This window comes from Jaculus jaculus, chromosome 6 (assembly GCF_020740685.1).
Source record: "Jaculus jaculus isolate mJacJac1 chromosome 6, mJacJac1.mat.Y.cur, whole genome shotgun sequence".
NCBI classification, from domain to species: domain Eukaryota; kingdom Metazoa; phylum Chordata; class Mammalia; order Rodentia; family Dipodidae; genus Jaculus; species Jaculus jaculus.
Genome location: NC_059107.1, coordinates 9,386,799 through 9,408,787, shown reverse-complemented (window position 1 = coordinate 9,408,787; position 21,989 = coordinate 9,386,799). Strand labels below are relative to the sequence as shown.

The following is a 21,989-nucleotide window of genomic DNA, read 5'->3' as shown; positions in this document are numbered from 1 at the left end:
TGATACAAACCCAACCTGACACTGAAGGCAAGAAACCCTTCAAAAAGACCAACTTCATACCAGGAATTAAAAAGATCTTTATTTTACAAAATAAAAAATATTTACAAGCATCTTAAATACCAGCTTTAATATTTGACATTTTTAAATCATTTTCAAGTTTGAGTATTCCCTTACTTATAAAATGCAAGGCTATTCATCCACTTCAGAGAGCTGTTTTCTTCCCCTTCCAGAAGCCTGTCACAACTGTCCATTCAGCACTCCTGTTATACTAATTTTAAAATGTCTTATGACATAGACTTCCTGCCACAGTGGGGGCCTGTGACTCCCAACAGACCTCTCCTGACCACATTCCATGACTGCCATGTTTACAAGTAGCTACTGTGTCCTCCTTAAAGACTCACATTACTCCAGCTCCTTGCTATCTCAGGTCTGCAGAGATGTGGGAATGGGAACATGGGAGAGTACAGATAACCACCTGAAATCACATTACTGGAAATAATCTGCCTTAAAACCCAAAGTCGGACTTTATTTCATTCAGGATCTAATCCAGGACATTTTATCACCTGAAAAGGCAAAGCGAGGCACGGCAGTGACAATCCCAGTGGCACAACGGAACACAGACCTAATTCACACACCTCAGTAGCCAGCCTAACACCCGTGAAGAAGAGTCAGTGAATTGCCTTGAAATCTCAGGACCATTCACGAGTGAGAAGCCACTTCCGTGTCTAGCACACGAGCAGCAGCCGGTGAGAGGACAGGCAGCCCCGGGTCCACGCCCACGCCCTCAACTCCACACCATGCTCCCAGAAGCCTCGGCTCGGCTGAGGCCCGGCACCAGAGGTGAGCAACAGAACCCAGAGAAAGAACGACAACAACACGAGTTATATACAGTTTACTGGTTTGTATGACATCCTGGACAATTTGTAAAGGTGTCATGGATGCTGGTAGCAAGAGGCAACGGAGAGGAGGGGCATGGGCTTGAGGAACAAGGAAGACCTGGTTACAAAATTCAGAGCAAGCTCCTCTCCACTGGATCTCAAATAAAGCGCTCTTGAAAGAAAACCCCAAGTCTCTGCTGGGCGCAGATGGTGGGCAGGTCCGGTCAGCATCACTGCTGCATGCCGCTAATCACCGCCAGGATGCTCACCTTCTCCTGGGCAGAGTCTGCATCCTCGCTCTGCTTCTGGGCCACCCCCGTGCCCAGGCCGTAGAGGCGCCCACAGTACTTGGCATCATCAATACTGTCCTCAAAGAACAGCTGCGGAACAGAGGACGGCAGTGAGGACCAGGCAGCTCCGGCAGTAACGCAGCAGACAGGCACCAAACCTCTCTTCGTGCAGGCTGCCTGCAGTCAGACTTGAGCCTCGGGAGTTAAGGCACTTACTTGCAAAGCCTAATGGCCTGTGTTCAATTCCCATGTAAAACCAGATGCATATTCATTTACAGTGGCAAGAGGTCTGGGTGTGCCCATTCTCTCTCCTTGCAAATATTTTTTAAGCCAGGTGTGGTGGCACACACCTTTAATCCTAACAACCAGGAGGCAAGGGAAGGAGGATCACCATGATCCCAAGGCCAGCAAGAGACTACACAGTGAATTAGAGGTTAGCCCAGGCTAGAGTGAGATCCTACCTCGAAAAACCAAAAGAGAAAAAAAAAAAAAAAAAGAAGAAGTGGGGCCTAGTGGAAGTGATCTGGGCACAGCCTGGAAGGGCAGCTGGGGTGGATCACAGCCTCTTCCCTCTGCCATGAAGTGAACCCACAAGTCCAAAATGGAGCCAGCCATGGAGCAAGACCTCTGAAACCGAACCAAAATAAACTTGTTTTTTCTTCTTTTTACCAAGGTAGGTACTCACTCTAGCCCAGGCTGACCTGGAATTCACTATGTAGTATCAGAGTGGCCGTGAACTCATGGCCATCCTCATACCTTTCCTTCCCAAGTGCTGGGATTTAAAGGTGGGTGCCACCATGCCTGGCAATGTGTCCTCTTTCCTGACCTCAGATGTGTATCACAACAGCAGAAAGCTGACAAGACTACAGACGCCATACAGTGTCCAAGAGCAACAAAGAGCCCTGCACGCCCTCTCCACTCCGTTCTAGAAGGAAGCCTACGCCAGCCCCTCATGACACTGAGTCTTGTTCACTCCTTCAAAGTGTCAATAAAATCATTTTAATTCAGGGCTGGGCTTGCCAGCCTCGGTTCAGTTCCCAAGCTGCCCATAAGCCGGATGTTAAAAAGTGGGACCAAGTGTCTGGTGCTCATTTGCAGAGGTAGAACGTCCTAGTTGGAGCACATGCTTTTGCACGCAGGCATGCACACACAAAAAGTTTAATCTTTCAAGGCAGTTTCTTAGTCTTTCCAGATTTTTTTTTTAATTTAATTATTATTATTATTATTTTTTTTTTTGGTTTTGTGAGGTAGGGTCTCCAGCTCACATTGACCTGGAATACTCTCAGGGTGGCCTAAAACTCACAGTGATCCTCCTACCTCTGCCTCCTGAGTGCCAGAATTAAAGGTATGCGCCATCACCCCCAGAAATTTTTATCTATTTTCAGGCAGAGAGAGAAGGAATGGGCATGCCAGGATCTCCTGTCGCTGCAAATAAAGTCCAGATGCATGTGCCATTTGCTTTAAGAGCATCTGGCTTTACGTAGGTACTAGAGAACCAAGCCCAGGCCATCAGGTTTTGCAAGCAAGTTCCTTTAACTGCTAAACCATCTCTCCAGCCCCCATGTGTGTGTGTGTGTGTATGTGTATGTGTGTATATATATATACACACACATATATATATATATACACACATACACACACATATAATTATATATATATATATTATATAAATATATATAAATTATATAAATCCCCCCCCCGAGATATGACACTTATCCAGGTTGACCTAGCACTCACTCTGTAGTCCCAGGCTGGCATCAAACTCATGGCAATCCTACATCTCCTTCTGTAGGGCTGGGATTAAAGGCATGTACCACCATGCTCAGCTCAAATATATTTTTAATTTTCTGTTTATTTATTTGAAAGCGACAGAGACAAGGAGGCAGACAGAGCACGCCAGGGCCTTCAGCCAGTGCAAACGAACTCCAGATGCGTGCGCCCCCTTGTGCAACTGCTAACGTGGGTCCTGGGGAACCGAGCCTCAAACTGGGGTCCTTAGGCTTCACAGGCAAGCGCTTAACTACTAAGCCATCTCTCCGGCCCTCAAATATATATATATATATATATATATATATATATATATATATATATAATTTATTTATTTATTTATTTATTTATTTGAGAGCGACAGACACAGAAAGACAGATAGAGGGAGAGAGAGAGAAAGGGCGTGCCAGGACTTCCAGCCTCTGCAAACGAACTCCAGACGCGTGCGCCCCCTTGTGCATCTGGCTAACGTGGGACCTGGGGAACCGAGCCTCGAACTGGGGTCCTTAGGCTTCACAGGCAAGAGCTTAACCGCTAAGCCATCTCTCCAGCCCCCTAAAATATATTTTTAAACCTAAGAGTAGGTAATTATTTAAAAGAAGGAAAAAGAAAACAAAAGGTAGGTAGGTGAAAAACCTTAAGAGCAATTCAACCTTTTTTTTATTGTTATTTATTTAGGGGGGGAACAGACGTGCCAGGGCCTCCAGCCACTGTGAATGAACTGCAGACACATGTGCCACCTTGTGCATCTGGCTTACATGGGTCCTGGGGATTAGAACCTAGATCCTTTGGCTTTGCAGGCAAATGCCTTAACTGTTAAGCCATTTATCCAGCCTGCAATCTTTTATAAAAAATATTTATTTATTTGAGAGAGAGAAAATAAGCATATCAGTCTCCAGTCACTGCAAACGAATTCCAGACACATGTGCCACCTTGTGCATCTGGGCTACATGGGTTCTTTGGCTTTGCAGAAAAATACCTTAATGGCTAAGCCATCTCTCCAGCCCACTTCAATCTTTTTTTTTTTAAAGAGGATTTTTTTTTTAATCTTTTTTTGTTCATTTATTTATTTATTTGAGAGCAACAGACACAGAGAGAAAGGCAGAGAGAGAATGGGCGCACCTGGGCTTCCAGCCACTGCAAAAGAACTCCAGACGCATGCATCTCCCCCCTTGTGCATCTGGCTAACGTGGGTCCTGGGGAATCGAGCCTCGAACCGTGGTCCTTAGGCTTCACAGGCAAACACTCAACCGCTAAGCCATCTCTCCAGCCCCCACTTCAGTCTTATTTAAGAGCTATAGGAGACTTGAACAGCATTAGTAGTGATCTAACTAATACATTCCTGTTGTAAAATCCAGAAGAAAGCATAATAATTGGAGGGCTAGGAGCACCAGTGAGCTGGGGACAGGAGCACACACTAGCGCCTCCAGAAGCAGCTATTCTCAAAGAGCCTCTGTCACGTCATAACACACAAAGGTGACTGTTTTCATAGTGGCTGTCAACTTCCATCACAAACCATGCAGGCAGCACATTTCATCATATAGGTCACCTACCTCCTTAGCCTTCTGTCAGTGATGCACCCACCCACTCCAGAGAGCCTCACACTCCCACAGCTTACCTCCTTCATCCTGAAGAATGCCATTCCGGTCAGCAAGGAGTCCGAGCCTGCCTGGTGCTGCCTCCCGATCCTCTGCAAATCCAGCTGGTCCGCCACTTCCTGAAGACCCCCCTGGAAGGAAAGAACGCAAGGGCAGCACACACCCAACACCCAATCGTCCTCTTGGGCTCAGCTGTAAACAGTCACACATGAGTTCACTTAACAGTGGGGCCATGCAGGGGACAGACCACTTCTAGGCCTCAGGACTCAGATTTTAGACCTTTCTGACACACTGTGTCATATTCAACTTTTGGTTCCTCAATTGTTTTTATTCCTGTTGTTGTGTGGAAGGCTCTTACTTTAGCTCAGGCTAACCTGGAACTCATTCTGTAGCCCAGGCTGGCTGGAACTTATAGCAATTCTACCTCAGCCTCCCGAATACTGGGATTAAATTAGCCACTATGCCCAGCTATCCCTTTCTTTACTATGGCTAGTTTTGCCAGGCAATAGCCCATACTACATGTACTGCTATAAAAGGAGGTTGGAAATGATACATGTCAGTCCAGCTTGAGACAGCAAATCGCTTACATCAACAATTTCTTAGAGTAGTTAATTTCTTGAACTTTCTACAGTTCAAAACCCCTCTGAGAATATGGGATAGTACAAAACTATCCTTAAAAAACTGCATATGGGGCTGGAGAGATGACTCAGTGGTTAAGGTGTTTGTTTGGTTTGCAAAGCCTAAGGACCTGAGTTTGACTCACCCACATAAAACCAGACATACAAGTTGGTGCATGTTTCTGGAGTTCATTTGCAGTGGCTAGAGGCCCTAGTGCACCCATTTGCTGCCCCTCTCTCAAATAAATAAATAAATACAATTTTATTTTAATATACATGGTCTTATATTGCCAACTATTTCACTAGTTTTCCTGGTCCTCAGGATGAAAGAAACGGGGCTCTCTTTGTACCCAGGTTGCAACAAAAACATGCCAAGCCCTGTGCCAGTGAACCCAGATGCACGCAAAACAGAACACAGCATAAAGCAAGGTGACAAGCCTGCCGTGAAGGTTTAGTTGCTGTACTGCTTCCACTCGGAAAAGCCTGTGTGGGGCGGGGATACTCCGGGGTTAAAGATCAGGACTCCACAGTTGAAAGACTGGGGTGAGCCAGGAGTGGTGGCGCACACCTTTAATCCCAGCACTTGGGAGGCGGATGTAAGAGGACTGCTGAGAGTTCGAGGCCACCCTGAGACTACATAGAGAATTCCAGGTCACCCTGGGCTAGAGCAAGACCCTAACCTCGAGGGAAAAAAAAAAAAAGTCTACCTTAAGGTTTTTGCAGCTCTTCATCAGGTATTTCACATCATAAATGGATGGGAAGAAGAGACTCAGAATATGGAAGAACTCGTGCTCTTCTTCGGGCAGTCGGGCATCTGTGAGCAACTTCACCATGTAGCCAAAGTCGTAGCCGCTGAAGGCGGAAGAGGCGGGGCGGTGAGAAAGCACGCACCTACCTTATGTGTGTAAACACCACTACTGCCTGCTGACGGCGACTTTGTCCTTCCAGAGAACATACACCTGACAGCCTACTGTAATCTGAACTGTCACCAAGTAACAACACAGGATAGCACAGGCCACTCAGGTAGGTCGTTCAAGAGACCAAGCAGGGCTGGAGAGATGGCTTAGCGGTTAAGCGCTTGCCTGTGAAGCCTAAGGACCCCAGTTCGAGGCTCGGTTCCCCAGGTCCCACGTTAGCCAGATGCACAAGGGGGCGCACGCGTCTGGAGTTCGTTTGCAGAGGCTGGAAGCCCTGGCGCGCCCATTCTCTCTCTCTCCCTCTATCTGTCTTTCTCTCTGTGTCTGTCGCTCTCAAATAAATAAAATAAAATAAAATAAAATAAAATAAAATAAAATAAAATAAAATAAAATAAATAAATAAAATAAAATAAAATAATAAAATTAAAAAAAATAAATAAAATAAAATAGAGACCAAGCATTTGTAAATGTGATTTGAGCCATCAAAACTCTAAAAGTGTGAAAATGTAAAATGCCTTTTTGAGTAGTTGGTAAAGAAAACCATACATGCAACCCTCTCCCTCCCCCAGGACGGCAGCACTGAGGCCACGCCGTGCGCCTGCCCGTGCTCCTCTGCAAGTCTGACTCACAGCAGTGCGCGCCACTTTCAACTTACAACTGCTGGTGAGCAGAACAGAGCTGGTGGGACTGCAAAAATGATTCCAGAGGGCTGCAGAGATGGCTTAGTGGTTAAGGCATTCGCCTGCAAAGCCAAAGGACCTCAGTTTGACTCTCCAGGACCCACGTAAGCCAGATGCACAAGGGGTGCATGCATCTGAGTTCGTTGGTAGTGGGTGGAGCCCCTGGTGCATCCATTCTCTCTCTCTCTCTCTCTCTCAAATAAATAAATAAATAAATAAATAAATAAATAAATAAATTTTCAAAAATATTCCAATTCTTCCCCACTGAAACTTAACAAGAGACAGAGGGAAACATGTTCTCTGGGACTGACCTGTGAAATGAGAGCCACTTGACATTGTCACAGAGAACCACTCCTGAAGTCATAAGCAGCTCTGCAAAGTGCAGCGTGTCAATCCCTTCCTCTTCGTGCTTCTGAAACTGCAGGCCTGAGTTAGCGAGGAGGTCAATGGAATCCTGGGAGTACATGTCCTCTCTACAACACAAGGACTCATTCACTGGCTGTACACGTGGAAAAGAAGCAGGAAGCAGTAACATTCCCATCACCCTCCAATTTTACAGTACGAGCACTCTTGAGACAATTCTCATGATCTAATAGCATCCATTTCCACAAGCATTTAAAACACATGAAAAATGTACTTTATCTCCCACCCTAAACTTTCTAATTTAGAAAAGATCTATATTCTCTCACTATTAAAGGAAGAAAAAAGCTGGAGAGATGGCTTAGCAGTTAAGGCATTTGCCTGCATAGCCAAAGGACCCAGGTTCAATTCCCCAGGACCCACATAACCCAGATGCACAAGGCGGCACGTGTCTGGAGTTTTGCAGTGGCTGGAGGCTCTGGTGTGCCCATTCTTACTCTTTCTCTCAAATGAGTAAAAATAAATTATATATTGAAAAAGAAAAAGGTCAGGCTGAAGAGATGGCTTAGCAGTTAAGGCACTTGCCTACAAAGACTAAGGAATCAGGTTTAATTCCCCAAAACCCATGTAAGCCAGATGCACATGGTAGCACATGCATCTGGAGTTTGTTTGCAGTGGCTAGAAGCCCTGGCACACCCCTTCTCTCTCTCCATAAATTTTTTTTTTTTTTTCAAGGTAGGGTCTCACTCTAGCTCAGGCTGTCCTGAAATTCACTATGCAGTCTCAGGATGGCCTCGAATTCACAGAGATCCTCCTAAAAAAGTCGCCAGGCATAGTGGTGCACACCTTTAATCCTGGCACTCGGAAGGCAGAAGTAGGAGGATCTTCATGAGTTCAAGGCCTGAGACCACATAGTGAATTCCAGGTCAGCCTGGACCTGAGTGAGATCCTACCTGGAGAAAAGAAAAGAAAAAAGAAAAACATTTCAGGGCTGGAGAGATAACTCAGTGGTTAAAGGCACCTGCTTTCAAAGCCTGACAGCCCAGGGTTTAATTCCAAAGTGAGACAAGCATCTAAAGTTTATTAGCAGGGGCTGGAGGCCTTGGCACACCCATTTTCTCTCTCTCTCTCTTCCCTCATCTCTGCCTGCAAATATCTCAATAAATAATAAAATTTAAAAGCAAAATATTCCTAGCTATCAAATGCTTCTTCCAATGTCCTGACGCCCAGTAAACCAGAGTCCTGAAGAACCAGGACCCAGTAGGGAACACAGGCAGCGAACTACTACCACCCTGGCCGGCCACCCACACTCAGAACCCCAGAGGCAAGGTCAGGAGTTCAAGGGCATCCTCAGCTACATAGTTCCCAAAGGTAAATAAACAAAGAGCGGTATCTGAGACAGGTATGACGGTATCTGAGACAGGTATGACGGTATCTGAGACAGGTATGACGGTATCTGAGACAGGTATGACGGTGCACACCTATAATCCCAGCACTGGGGAGGGAGAAGCAGGAGGATCAAAAAGAACTCAAGGTCATCCCTGACCACAGAGCCCACAGGAGAAGGAGAAAGGGGGAGGAGGGAGAACTACCATGTGATCCAGCAACCCCACTTCTAAGTATACATCCAATAGAAATGAGAGCAGGACCCTGAAAAAAATTTTGCAGGGCTGGAGAGATGGCTCAGGTTTAAGGCACTTGCCTATAAAACCTAGTTACCCAGGTCAGATTCCCCAGGACCCATGAAAAGCCAGATGCACTACGTGGTGCATGCATATGAAGTTTATTTGCAACAGCTACAGGCCCTATCCATGCTCTCTCTCTGCTTGCAAATAAATAAATTTTAAAAAATAAAAAGAGGGCTGGGGAAATGGCTTAGTTGTTAAAGCATCTGCCTGTGAAGCCTAAGGACCCCAGTTCAATTCCCTAGGACCCACGTAAGCCGGATGCACAAGGGGGCACATGTGTCCGGAGTTTGTGAGCAGTGACTATAGGCCCTGGCGTGCCCATTCTCTCTTTCTCTCGATCTGCCTCTTCCCCCGCCCCCAAATAAGTTTTTTAAAATATTTTCACTTATTTATTTGAGAGAGAGAGAAGGAAAGAGAAAGAGGCAGATAGAGAATGGGTATGTCAGTGCCTCCAGCCACTGCAAACAAACTCCAGACACGTGTGCTCCCTCATGCATCTAGCTTATGTGGGTCCTAGGAGTTGAACCTGAGTCCTTTGGCTTTGCAAGCAAACGCCTTAACTGCTATCTCTCCAGCCCTAAATAAATATTTTTTTTAAATAAAAATAAAAGCTGGGCGTGGTGGCACACGCCTTTTAAATCCCAGCACTCGGGAGGCAGAGGTAGGAGGTCGCCTTGAGTTCGAGGCCACCCTGAGACTCCACAGTGAATTCCAGGTCAGCCTGGGCTAGAGTGAGACCCTACCTTGAAAAAAAAATAAAAATAAAAAATAAAAATAAAAATAAGAGTCGGGCATGGTGGCACACGCCACCCTAAGAATACACAGTGAATTCCAGGTCAGCCTGGGCTAGGAGTGCAAATGCTGGGTCATATGATAACTGTTTACACTTTAAAGATCTATCAACCTTTGTTCCAAGAAGTTCCAAACAATTCTATACCCCCATGAGCAATGTGTAAGGATTCCAACTTCCCTACACCCTTACCAACACCTACATTTGTTTTACCAAGTTCTGCTAATTAAGCATTACTGTCTTACAGCCACTGCAGTGGGTAAGGTGTGGCATTTCCCTAAAGACAAATGTTTTCTTTTCATTTCATGGCCTTAATGAACATCAGGTATATATTCTCCGGGAAATGTCAACTTAGCTCTTTTGCTTTTTTTTTTTTTTGAGGGAGAGAGGCAGAGAGAGAAAAAATGGCATGCCAGGACTACTTTCAGGCTGCTGCTAATGAACTCCAGACGCGTGTGCCCCTTATGGCCCATGAGTAATATTGTGTGCTTGCGTCTGGCTTCGTGGGACCTGGAGATTTGAACATGAGTTCTTAGGCTTCACAGGCAAGTGCCTTAACCACTAAGCCATCTCTCTAGCCCTTTTGCTAATTTTTCGTTGGGTTGTCTTCCCCGCCTCTCCCGCCCCCGTGTTACAGTGTGGGAGCAAGTGAGGACAGTGCACATGCTGGGCCGGTGCTCTGCCATGGCGCAGCTCACCCAACCCTGGATGCCTTGTCCTAGTCATGAGAAGCCGTAAGAGCCTTTAAAGAAAATGAAGCTTCCTGGTCAAGCTTCTTCTAGACTATAATACCCAACATCCCCCTGGGTTCAGAGAACACAAACCTTCCAATCAGCAAAATACACAGTTATTTAAGACAAAACCTAAAAATAAAAATAAATTAAAAATAAATAAATAAAGACAAAGACTGAGTAGTGCCTCAGCTACTCACGTGAGATTAAACTTGAAGTTGAACTGCCACGTGTTGATTCCAGAAGGATATTCTCCCTTCTCGTTTGTGAACGTGAGGCCCAGCTGGATGATTTTTAAGAGGTCCACATTGCACCGCAGAAGCTGGTACTGGTAATCTATGGAACTGCGAAATTCACCAATGGGCCGCACCACAACACCGGGAAACTCTGTGTCCTAGGGAACAAAGCCTCTCACCATTAGCTTTCAAACACATTAGGTGCTGAAATAATACATAAATTAAAATTTACCTCAATTAATGAAAGTTACATGATAAGCCCCATTTTTAGCACAAAAATTTTTTTTTTTTTTTTTTTGTTGTTGTTGTTTTTCAAGGTAGGGTCTTGCTCTAGTTCAGGCTGATCTGGAATTCACTATGTAGTCTCAGGGTGGCCTCAAACTCACAGTGATTCTCCTACCTCTGCCTCTTGAGTGCTGGGATTAAAGGTGTGCACCACTATGCCTGGCCCAAAAGGAAATCCTGTTTTGTTTTGTTTTGTTTTTTTCGAGGTAGGGTCTCACTCCAGCCCAGGCTGACCTGGAATTCACTCTGTAGTCTCAGGGTGGCCTGGAACTCATGGCAATCCTCCTACCTCTGCCATCCGAGTGCTGGGATGAAAGGCGCACACCACGCCTGGCTATGACCCTGTTCTTATTGAACTCTCTTGAGTAGGACCAGCCTCAGCAGCTTTGCACAGAAGTGTGAAGAGTCTAGGCCGCGCATGTGGAAGGCACTGACCAGATACGCAATCAGAACACGCCTTCCATCCCAGCGCTCAGGAGGCAGAGGTGGGAGGATCACTGTGAGGTCCAGGCCACCCTGAGAATAGAGTGAATGAATTCTAGGTCAGCCTGGGCTAGAGTGAGACCTTACCTCGAAAAACCAAAAAAAAATAAAGAAAGAATATTTTTGGGCTGGAGAGATTGTTCATGGTTAAGGCGCTTGCTTGCAAAACTTCACAGCCTGTGTTAATTCCCCAGTACCCATGTAAAGCCAGATGTACAAAGTGGCGTGTCTGGAATTTATTTGCAGTGGCTAGAGGCTCTGTTGTACCCATTCTGTGTCTGTCTCTGTCTGTCTGTCTGTCTCTCTCTCTCTGCACTTGCAAATAAAGAAAGGAAGAAAAAACAGCCAGGTGTGGTGGTGCACGCCTTTAATCCTGGCACTTGAGAGGCAGAGGTAGGAGGATCACTATGAGTTCCAGGCCACCTTGAGACTACATAGTGAATCCCAGGTCAGCCTGGGCTAGAGTGAGACCCTACCTGGGGGGGGGGGGGGATGGGGGGACAAGCTCAGGGATAAGTAAAACACTGGCTAAAAGAAGAATGGGCAATAGGTGTCTGGGAAAATAGCTCAGCAGTTAAAGGTACTTGCTTGCAAAGCCTGCAAGTACAGATTCAATTCACCAGTACACATGCGAAGCAAGATGCATAAAGGCACACCAAACTCACTCTCCCCCCAACCCTCTTCCTTTCTCTCTTTCAATTAATAAAAAGAAAAAAAGATAGATGTGGTAGCACACGCCCATTTAATCCCAGTGCTTGGGAGGCAGAGGCGGGAGGATGGCTATGAGATGAAAGCCAGCCTGGGCTAGAATGAGCCCCGACCTAAACCAACCACTCCTGAACGGCCATATGCAAAGTTGTTCAATAAGTGTCTTCGGAGAAAGAAGGTTCTACTTCCTACCTTATCTTACCATTAAAGAGTAAAAAGAAGGGACTGGAGAGTTAAGGTATTTGCCTGCAAAGCCAAAGGATACAGGTTTGACTATCCAGGGCCCACATAAACCAGATGCACAAGGGGGCGCATGTGTCTGGAGTTTGTTTGCAGTGGCTGGAGGCTCTAGCCCACCCATTCTTATTCTCTTAATAAATAAATAAATTATATTTAAAAAAAAAAAAGAAAGAAAAGGCTTATTTTTAGCCAGGCATGGTAGCACAGGCCTTTAATCCCAGTTCTCAGAGTGGTAGGAGGATCACTGTGAGTTCAAGGGCAGTCTGGAACTGCAGTGTGAGTTCCAGGTCAGTGTGGGCTAGAGAGAGACCCTTACCTTTAAAATACCAAAAACAAAAAAAAAAAAGGTAGGAGCAGTGGCATGCACCTTTAATCCCTGCACTCAGGAGGCAGAGACAGGAGGATCAACGTGAGTTTGAGACCACTCTAGGACTAGAGAGCGTTAGTCAGTCTGGGATAAAGTAAGATCCTACCTCAAAAAAAAAAAAAAGAAGGCTAAAAAAATTAAAAAATTTTAAAAAGAGGGCTAGAGGGATGGCTCAGCAGTTAAAAAGCTGTTAAAGGCACTTGCTTGCAAAGCCTGGTGACCCAGGTCAAATTCCCCCACACCCATGTAAAACCAGATGCAGAAAGTGGACATATGCATCTGGAGTTTGTTTGCAGCAGCAAGAGGCTCTAGCTTGCCCATTTTCTCCCTCCCTTCCCCTTTCTCTCACTTTCAAATAAATAAAAATATTTTGTTTGTTTTTACAAGGTAGGTCTCACTCAGCCTGGGCTACCTCAACACTTCCCCACCACCACCAAGAAAAGAATGGGCAGAAAACAGCCAGGTGTGGTGGTACACACCTTTATTCCCAACTCTCAGGAGGCTGATATAAAATAGGGTGCTGTATATAGGCATATGCACGGGTACACACCACACACAAGCAACAAGAAAAAGAACCACAAGACATGGACTCAATGAGACATTCGGGAAAAAGAAAACAAGAGCACTGAACTGAGGGGCTGTGGACGTGGCTCAGTAGGCAGAGCGCCTACCCGGCACACACGAGGTCCTGAGCTCCACTGCAGCATCACATAAAGACATCTGCAAACCTAGCATTCAGTAGGGGAGAAGAAAGCCGGGCGTGGTGGCGCACACCTTTAATCCCAGAACTGGGGAGGCAGAGATAGGAGGATCACCGTGAGGTTGCGGTCACCCTGAGAAACAGAATTCCAGGTCAACCTGGACTAGAGTGACTCTACCTCAAAAAAAAGGTGGGGGGGAGAAGAAGCATCAAAGTTCCAGGTCATTCAAAGCTACACAGCAAGTTTGAGGCCAGCCCAAGATACATGAAACCCTGCCTCAAATAAAGGCAGACAAACAAAAAGAACCAAAGCCATGAAATGCTAACCCTAACCCTCAGGTGAGCACGCCAGTGCTACACTTACTGAAGTGAGAGCTGCAAAGGGAGCAACTAGTGGAAGGAGTGAAGGGGCTGTGACAACAGTCTCCAGCAGGGGGCAGGAAAGAGCTGCAGCACATGCCATGACACTCTCCCTCAACACTCAATGTCAGGCAGGAGAGCGCACCTTAGGCCGTCACATCTTCCATTTTTCCAAAAACGAGAGAAATCTGGAACTTAAGACAAGTGTCAGGATTTCTAACTACTACAAGCAACAAAATGTCTGAACATTTCTGAAAACATGTGGAACAGATGCCTATGGGCACGAAGCTCCCACTGTAAAGATTTACACAGATGAGCACAGCAGCACTCAAATGGCAAGATGGGGCGGGGAGGCAGAGAGAGGAGGACCACCATGAGTTCTGAGGCCACCCTGAAGTAGAGGGAAACTTGGCAATAAATATTAAGAACCTTTAAAGTAACCAGCAACTTGAAAATCAACTATGATGAAATAACATTAAATTTTTTAAAAACATGATATTGACCCAGGCGTGGTGGGGCACACCTTTAATTCCAGCACTCGGGAGGCAAAGGTAGGAGGATCTCCGAGAGTTCAAGGCCACCCTGAGACTACATAGTGAATTCAGGGTCAGCCTGGGCTAGAGACCCTCCCCCAAAAAACAAAAACCCAAAGGTGGGGGAGCTAAAATAAAGACTTTTGGCTGGGCAGAGTGGCACTTGCCTTTCATCCCAGTAATAGGTGGCTAAGGTGGGAGGCCACCCTGGGCTACATGGCGAGTTCTAGGTCAGCCTGGGCTATCATGGAACCCCACCTCAAAAAAAAATAAACTAAAATAAATGACGACTTTCAAACAGAGGAACACGGCATGTTACTATAGATTACACCCACCTCAGGGACCCTGGCTACCTTGACGATACAATACAAACTCCCATCACGTTTAGCTTACCACGGCTTTCCTGAACTACACTCATTTTTCCAGACTCGCACATGAAATATCTTGGAAGCCCACAGAGGGAGATCATTCAAACAAAAGACCTACTCACCATTGCAATGTAGCTGTAACTGAGCACAATTTCCCGGATCTTCCTCATCTCTTCCTCTAGATTGCTGGCCCACACTTCACAGATAACCTGGCTGTTCTCCACAAGTGCTGCAGGCATCCTGAAGACACCTGGGAGGTCACTGCCAGCTAACTATGTAAGAGAGCAAGGCACACGCTGGATCCAATCTAGATGGAAAAACGTTTAGAAAGCACATGAGCTTACACAGCAGCATAAGATGCCAACAGAACAAAGACTTCAAAATAATGTCTTTCACCGGTGTGGTGGAGCACACCTTTAATCCCAGCACTCAGGAGCAAAGATAGGAGGATTACTGTGAGTTCAAGGCCACCCTAAGACAACAAAGTGAATTCTAGGTCAGCCTGGACTACAGCAATACCCTACCTTGAAAAACAACAATAAAGGCTGGAGAGATGGCTTAGCAGCTAAGCACTTGCCTGTGAAGCCTAAGGACCCCAGTTCAAGGCTCAATTCCCCAGGACCCACGTTAGCCAGAGGCACAAGAGGGCGCATGCATCTGGAGTTCGTTTGCAATAGCTGGAGGCCCTGGCGTGCCCATTCTCTCTCTCTCTGCCACTCTCAAATAAATAAATAAGAACAAAAAAATTTTTTTTAAAAAGAAAAAAGGACTGGAGAGATGGCTTAGCAGTTAAGCACTTGCCTCTGAAGCCTAAGGACCCCGGCTCGAGGCTCAATTTCCCAGGACCCACGTTAGTCAGATGCACAAAGGGGCACACGCATCTGGAGTTCATTTGCAGTGGCTGGAGGCCCTGGAGTGCCCATTCTGTCTGTCTGTCTCTCTCTCTCTCTCTGCCTCTTTCTCTGTCACTTTCAAATAAATAAACAAACATAAAAAAGAAAAGAAAAAAAATGACAACAAATTAATACCATCTTTCAAGCCGGGTATGGTGGCACACACCTTTAATTCCAGCATTTGGGAGGAAGAGGTAGGAGGATCTCTGAGAGTTCAAGGGCACCCTGAGACTACATAGGGATGGCTTAGCGGTTAAGGCATTTGCCTGAAAAACCAACGGACCCAGGCTCCATTCCCCAGGACCCATGTTAGCCAGTTACACAAGGGGTGCACATGTCTGGAGTTCATTTGCAGCAGCTGAAGGCCCTGGCATGCCCATTCTCTATCTGCCTCTCCCTCTCACTCTCAGTTCTCTCCCAAATAAATTTTTAAAAAATTATAAATAAATAAATGATAGGGGCTGGAGAGTTTGCTCAGTGGTTAAGGCACTGTTAGGCCTGCAAAACCTAACAACCCCGATCTGATTCCCTAGTCCCCGTGTACTGTAGGGCTGGATACACCAAAGTGGTGCACGCATCTGGAGTTCCTTCCCAGTGGCATGAGACAGTGGTGCACCCATCCTTTCTCTCTCTTCATGTTTCTCCCTCTCTCTGCTTGAAAATAATTCATACAGCCGGGCGTGGTGGCGCACGCCTTTAACCCCAGCACTCGGGAGGCAGAGGTAGGAGGATTGCCATGAGTTCAAGGCCACCCTGAGATGACAGTTAATTCCAGGTCAGCCTGGACCAGAGTGAGACCCTACCTCGAAAAACCAAAAAAAAAAAAAAAAAAGAAAAGAAAAGAAAATAATTCACACATAAAACATTTAAAATAAACAAAAGTAAAGGCCCTGTCCTCCACGTGCAAGATATTCCAGTTTAAAGAAGCCAGCCCTACAGAAGCGACTGTTCGCCGTCCCTGAGAAGCCAGGGCTGCACCATGGACAGCACTGGCAAACCCCCAAGCTAGGAAGGTGCAGGGAAATGAGCAACAGCTTACAGGCCCCGAAAAAGTGTTAGTCAAGAGTGCTGACTCAGGTCACTGTAACCCCAGCTCTTGGGAGGCCAGCGTGGCCCAAGACTTAGCATACCCTAGGATAGCCTGGGCTACTGATGCTGTCATTTACAGACTAGGAATCACACAATGCACACTTAACTTAGCAAGTAAAATCCCTGGACATACTGGCCAAAAAGGACAGAAAACAGCAACTGGAGACCAGCCACTGGTCTGCCATTTTCCAGTCAGTGAGCACAGGCTCAACTGGGAGTGGAAGACAGGCACCACGGCACACTGCCTCAGGACTCTCTGCCTGCGCCTCAGGCTTTAACACACGCTCAGTCCTTAAAGGAAACCGAATTACTGAACTGGGGCTAAAACCAAAGAGTAACAAGTTTTATATTTTAAAGAAAAACTTTATGTTGGGACTGGAGAGGTGGCTCAAAAGTTAACACGTTTGCCTGCAAAGCCTAAGGACCCAAGTTCAATTCCCCAGGACCAATGTAAAGCCAGATGCACAAGGTGGCATTCATTTGCAGTGGCTAGAGACCCTGGCGTGCCCACTCTCTATCTGCATCTTGCGCACATGCTCGCTCTCTCTCTCAAATAAATAAATAAACAAAATATTTTAAAAAAGAAAGCCGGGCATGGTGACACACGCCTTTAATCCCAGCACTTGTGAGGCAGAGGTAGGTGGATTGCTGTGAGTTCTAGGCCACCCTGAGACTACACAGTGAATTCTAGGTCAGCCTGAGCTACAGTGAGATCCTACCTCAAAAAAGCAAACTAACACTCTCTCTCTCTCTCTCTCTCTCTCTCTCTCTCTCTCTCTCTCTCTCTCTCTATATATATATATATATATATATATATACACATACACATACACATACATACATACATGAGGGTTGGAGTGATGGCTTAGCAGTTAAGGTGTTTGTCTGCAAAGCCAAAGGACCTGGGTTTGATTCCCCAGGACCCATGTAAGCCAGTTACACAAGGTGGTGCATGTGTTGGAGTTTGTTTGCAATGGCAGAAAGCCCTAGAGCGTCCATTCTCATTTCTTTCTTTCTCTCTCTCTCCCTCCCTCCCCCCTTCTCTCTCTCTCTCTCTCTCTCTGTGTGTGTGTGTGTGTTTGCCTCTTTCCCTCTTTTACTATCAAATAAATAAAGCCAAGCATGGTGGCTCACACCTTTAAACCCAGCACTTGGGAGGCAGAGGTAAGAGGATCACAGTGAGTTTTGAGGCCACCCTGAGACTGCACAGTGAATACAAGGTCAGCCTGGGCTAGGGTGAGACCCTACCTGGAAAAACCAAAATAAGTAAAGTAAATATAAATTTAAAAAAAAAAAAAAAAAAAAGCAGCAGCAGCTGGCTGTGGTGGAACATGCCTTTAATCCCAGCACTTGGGAGGCAGAAGTAGGAGGACTGCTATGAGTTCAAGGCCAGCTTGAGACTACATAGTGAATTCCAGGTGAGCCTGGGCTAGAACAAGACCCTCCCTCGAAAATTAAAAAAACAAATAAATAAATAAATAAATAAAAAGAAAAACTGAGTGGGGTATGGTGGCACACACCTTTAACCCCAGCACTCCGGAAGGCAGAGGTAGGAGGAGCATTGTGAATTTGAGGCCACTTTGAGACTACATAGTGAATTCCAGGTCAGTCTGGAGTGGAGCAAGACCCTATCTGGGGGAGTGGGGTACTGTATGTTGGATATACTCAGAAATAAGATGCCAATTATGCACTCAAGAGGCTGAGGCAGGAGGATTGCCAGAAGAATAAGGCCATCGTAGGCTACAGGGAAAAGACTGTACTTGCTTTCTTTTTTTTAATTATTTATGTATTCATTTACTGGGTTTTTTTCGAGGTAGGATCTCACCCTAGCTCAGGCTGACCTGGAATTCACTATGTAGTCCCAGGCTGGCCTCAAACTCAGTGATCCTCCTACCTCTCTCTGCCTTTTAAGTGCTGTGAGATTATAGGCACGTGCTTTTTTTTTCAGGAAAAAAAAAGTTACAATCTCAATCTTTGCACCGCTCTAAGAATTTTTTTTTTTTTTAATTCATGAGAGAGAATGTGTGTGTATGGGCACACTAAGGCTTCTTGCCACTGCAAACAAACTCCTGATGCATGCTCCATTGTAGGCATCAAGCTTCACATGGGCACTGGGCTTTGCAAGCAAGCGCCTTTAGCCACTGAGCCATCTATCTCCCTCGTCCATCCCTTTCTAACATTTATTTGTGTGCCCATGCGTGTGTACGGACACACCAGGGACTCTTGCCTTCTCAAACAAACATCAGGGCCCTGGTTCACTTTTGGAGTCTGGGTTTTCGTGGGGACTACTGAGAACTGAACACGGGCTGGCCGGCTTTGCAAGCCTAGTTTTGATCACACTCAACGTTTGCCTCATAGGCTGACTTTAAAACTTGACTCCCACAGTTACAACTGAAATTGTGCGGAAGAGAGAGGTGCTCGCAGACACAGACACATACCCACCCTTGGAACTAACTGAGGTTCCTCCCCGCAGCGTCCCCGCAAGAGCAGGCTGCCCGCGACACAAACTTCTGCGCGGGGCTCCTCGTTCATCCAGAAGGGCTCTCCGAAGAGAACGAAGCCCGGCGCGAGTTCTGTGGGCCGGCCCTCCGAGGAACCAGGACGAGTCTCCGGCCTTCCTAGCGTCGTTTTAGCCTGAGTGGACAAGGAAAACAACGGACATCACTTCCCGCTTCCAGAGGAGGAAAACAAAGACGGGCGGAAGAGGAAGCGGCCCGTTCGAAGAAATGGCAGCGGGTCCTCCCCGGGCAAGCGCGGCCACCTGTGCACCCCGCGGGGTTCCAGGCCACGTCTCCACGCCACCCCGCGCCCCACGTCGGAGAGCTGGCTCCCTCTGAACGGCCAGGCAAAGCCTCAAACTCAGGTCCTCCCGGCTCCCGGCCTGGCCATCCTTCCGCCCCGGTTCTCGGCGGCCCTTCCGACTCGGAACCGTGTCGCCGCGCGCTGGTTCACAAGGCAAAGCCACTTCAATCGCAGGCCTGACGGCGAGACAGCCTTGCACAGGTTCAAGCCAGGCCACGTACCCGCGTACCCTCCGTGTCCTCAGTGTGCCCAGGCTGTGAAATGGGCTGGCCAGCAGCAGCCTGCACCTCGGAGGGCGGCCATGGACGCGACAGAGCATGAAGCCCGCGGGGCTCGGCCAAGTCCTGGCACACATCGCCAGAACACCGCCAATGTGTGCGGTCCTCCCCGCTCTCCCACCCCCGACGGCGCGCGCCCGCCCGCCGGCTCGCTCGCCCCCGCACGCTTCCGCCTCACGCTCCTCCCTCGGACGCGGAGGGCCCCGCTTACCCTGGCCGGCAGAGCCCGCTGAGCGCGGCTGGCAACCCGGCGGACTGAGTCCAGGTAGCGGCGACGTCGACAACGGAGGCGGCGGCGACAGCCCCTGACCCGGAGCTCTTCCTCCTTCTGCCCCGGATCTGTTCCTGGAACCGAGAGCTCCAGTGAGACAGCCGCCTGGATGCCTAGAGCGGCCCTATGTAGCGCCACCAAACGACCAGGCCGTGCCACTCTACCCACACATCCGGCCGACTCGCCTGCTCTCTGGCGTCACGCGAGGCCCGCACGCCCCGCCCCCTAGGCGCGCCCAGGCGCCGAAGCGTGGTAGGCCCGCCCACGAGCTCGCTGGAGGAAGCAGTGCGCACGCGCAGAACAAAAAAAAAACCAACAACGGGCCGGGCGGGGCGGCGGCCTGGGAAGGAGCTGCGCGCGTCCCGAGCACCGCGCCAGACTCGAGCGCGATTAGCTGCCACGGGCTCTGCTCCCACGCGGTCCCTACTCCGTGTGTGGGGGCCTTTCCGCGCGTTCCCGGCGGAGAGGAGGGAAGTGGCCGAGCGCCGGGCCGTCGTGGGCGTGTGCTGTCTGCACAGATCCCCTTGACCACGACGCCCCTCCTCCGGCTTTGAACTTCGGAGAACGTGGTTAGCCGGCCGGAGGGCGTCGCCTGACCCGGTACACCGCTGCGTCCTTCGCTGAGAGAACACTCACCTGACACGACTCCTTTCTGGAAAATAAGTTAGCTGGAGGTGGGGTTGGCGCCCCAAAAATCGACGGGAGTGACGCCCCGCAGAGACCCGCCTCCCCGAGCCGGGCGCGGCGCGTTCCCACGGCAACCGGCCCGCCGCCGCCGCCGCCGCCGCACAAAGGAAGCCGCGGGGCCCCGAGCGCGGCGCTCGCCGGCCTCGAGTGGAGAGCTGGCCCGGCGGCGGCGAGGCCCGGGGCGGGGCGGGCGCGCGCGGCGCTCTCCGGGATGGGAGGCAAGAAGCCCGGAGCATCTTTTCCGCCCGCGGCGGAGCTCCGCCCTGTCCCCGTCGGAGGTGGCGGGCGTAGCGCCGCGCCAGTGTCGGTCCCACGGGCTTTCTCCCGCGTACCGGCGAGTGTAGCCCCCCCATTCCGATCCTCATGTCCCGTTTCGCTGCTGCACTCTGCACCCCTTTGTCCCTTAAGACGTTCTCCAAGATCCGACCCCCGTTGCCCGGAGCTGGATGCTCTCCGGTCTCGCACGACAACTTCAGCGGAGGCAGTGTCAGGTGCATCTGAAGACTGCACTTCTCCCTCCAAATCTAAAAGAAGACACAGACGACACGCTTCCAAGCTTGTAGTCAAAAGTAAACTGAGTGGGAGAGTACCTCGTACCAAGGAACAGACTGCATAATTATATCTGGCTTCGCTTTGTTCTCGGTGTTTATTCTGCTGTAAGGCTGCGCGTACCTTGCTTGAGGTATGCTGAATTAAGAGAGGCGAGCTAGACACAAAGTGTGAGCAAAGCAATGGAGATTTATTGAATAAAAGTGAAAGCTCGGGGCTGGAGAGATGTCTCAGCGGTTAAGACACTTGCCCGCAAAGCATAAGGGGGGGGGGGGTTCCCTTCCCAGTATCTACGTACGCACAAAGTGGTGGGTGCATGAGGCCCTGGCGCGCCCATTCTCTTTCTCTATTCGCCTCTTTTTCTTTCAAATAAGTAATAATAAAAGTAAGCCGGGCGTCCCAGCACTTGGGAGGCAGAGGTAGAAGGAGTGCTGTGAGTTCAAGGCCACCCTGAGACTACGTAGTGGATTCCAGGTCAGTCTGGGCTAGTGAGACCCTAATTTGAAAAAAAACAATAACAAAAAAAACTATATAGATAGATAGATAGATATAGATATGTATATGTGTATAGATAGATAGATAGATAGATAGATAGATAGATAGATAGATAGATAGATAGATAGATAGAGCCAGGTGTGGTAGCCCACACCTTTAATCCCAGCACTTGGGAGGCAGAGGTTGAAGGATCACTGAGTTTGAGGCCAGCCTGGGACTACAGAGTGGGTTCCAGGTCAGCCTGGGCTAGAGTGAGACCCTACGTGGAGGGGGAAAAAAAAAAGAAAGAAAGAAAAGAATCTTGGGTTGGAGAGAGGGTTCAAGGGTTA

The 21,989-nt window shown here is 48.2% G+C and overlaps 1 protein-coding gene across 5 annotated transcripts; it reads right to left on the bottom strand.

Moving 5' to 3' along the window:
- Positions 1–876: 876 nt before the first annotated feature.
- Cnot8 (CCR4-NOT transcription complex subunit 8) lies at positions 877–20,014 on the bottom strand. Of its 5 annotated transcripts, none has more exons than XM_045153273.1 (8): positions 19,870–20,014; positions 19,017–19,212; positions 14,719–14,903; positions 10,517–10,710; positions 7,059–7,220; positions 5,858–6,002; positions 4,554–4,664; positions 877–1,258 (listed from the first exon to the last, which is right to left on the bottom strand). In XM_045153273.1, the coding sequence occupies exons 3-8, from the start codon at positions 14,833–14,835 to the stop codon at positions 1,109–1,111; spliced, it is 879 nt and encodes a 292-aa protein (XP_045009208.1). In that variant the 5' UTR covers positions 14,836–14,903; positions 19,017–19,212; positions 19,870–20,014; the 3' UTR covers positions 877–1,108. The 5 variants fall into 5 exon arrangements, with proteins under 5 accessions (XP_045009208.1, XP_045009206.1, XP_045009207.1 ...); XM_045153271.1 differs by having other exon boundaries at positions 19,021–19,212; XM_045153272.1 differs by lacking the exon at positions 19,870–20,014 and adding an exon at positions 19,602–19,766 and having other exon boundaries at positions 19,021–19,212.
- Between the last annotated feature and the right edge of the window lie 1,975 nt (positions 20,015–21,989).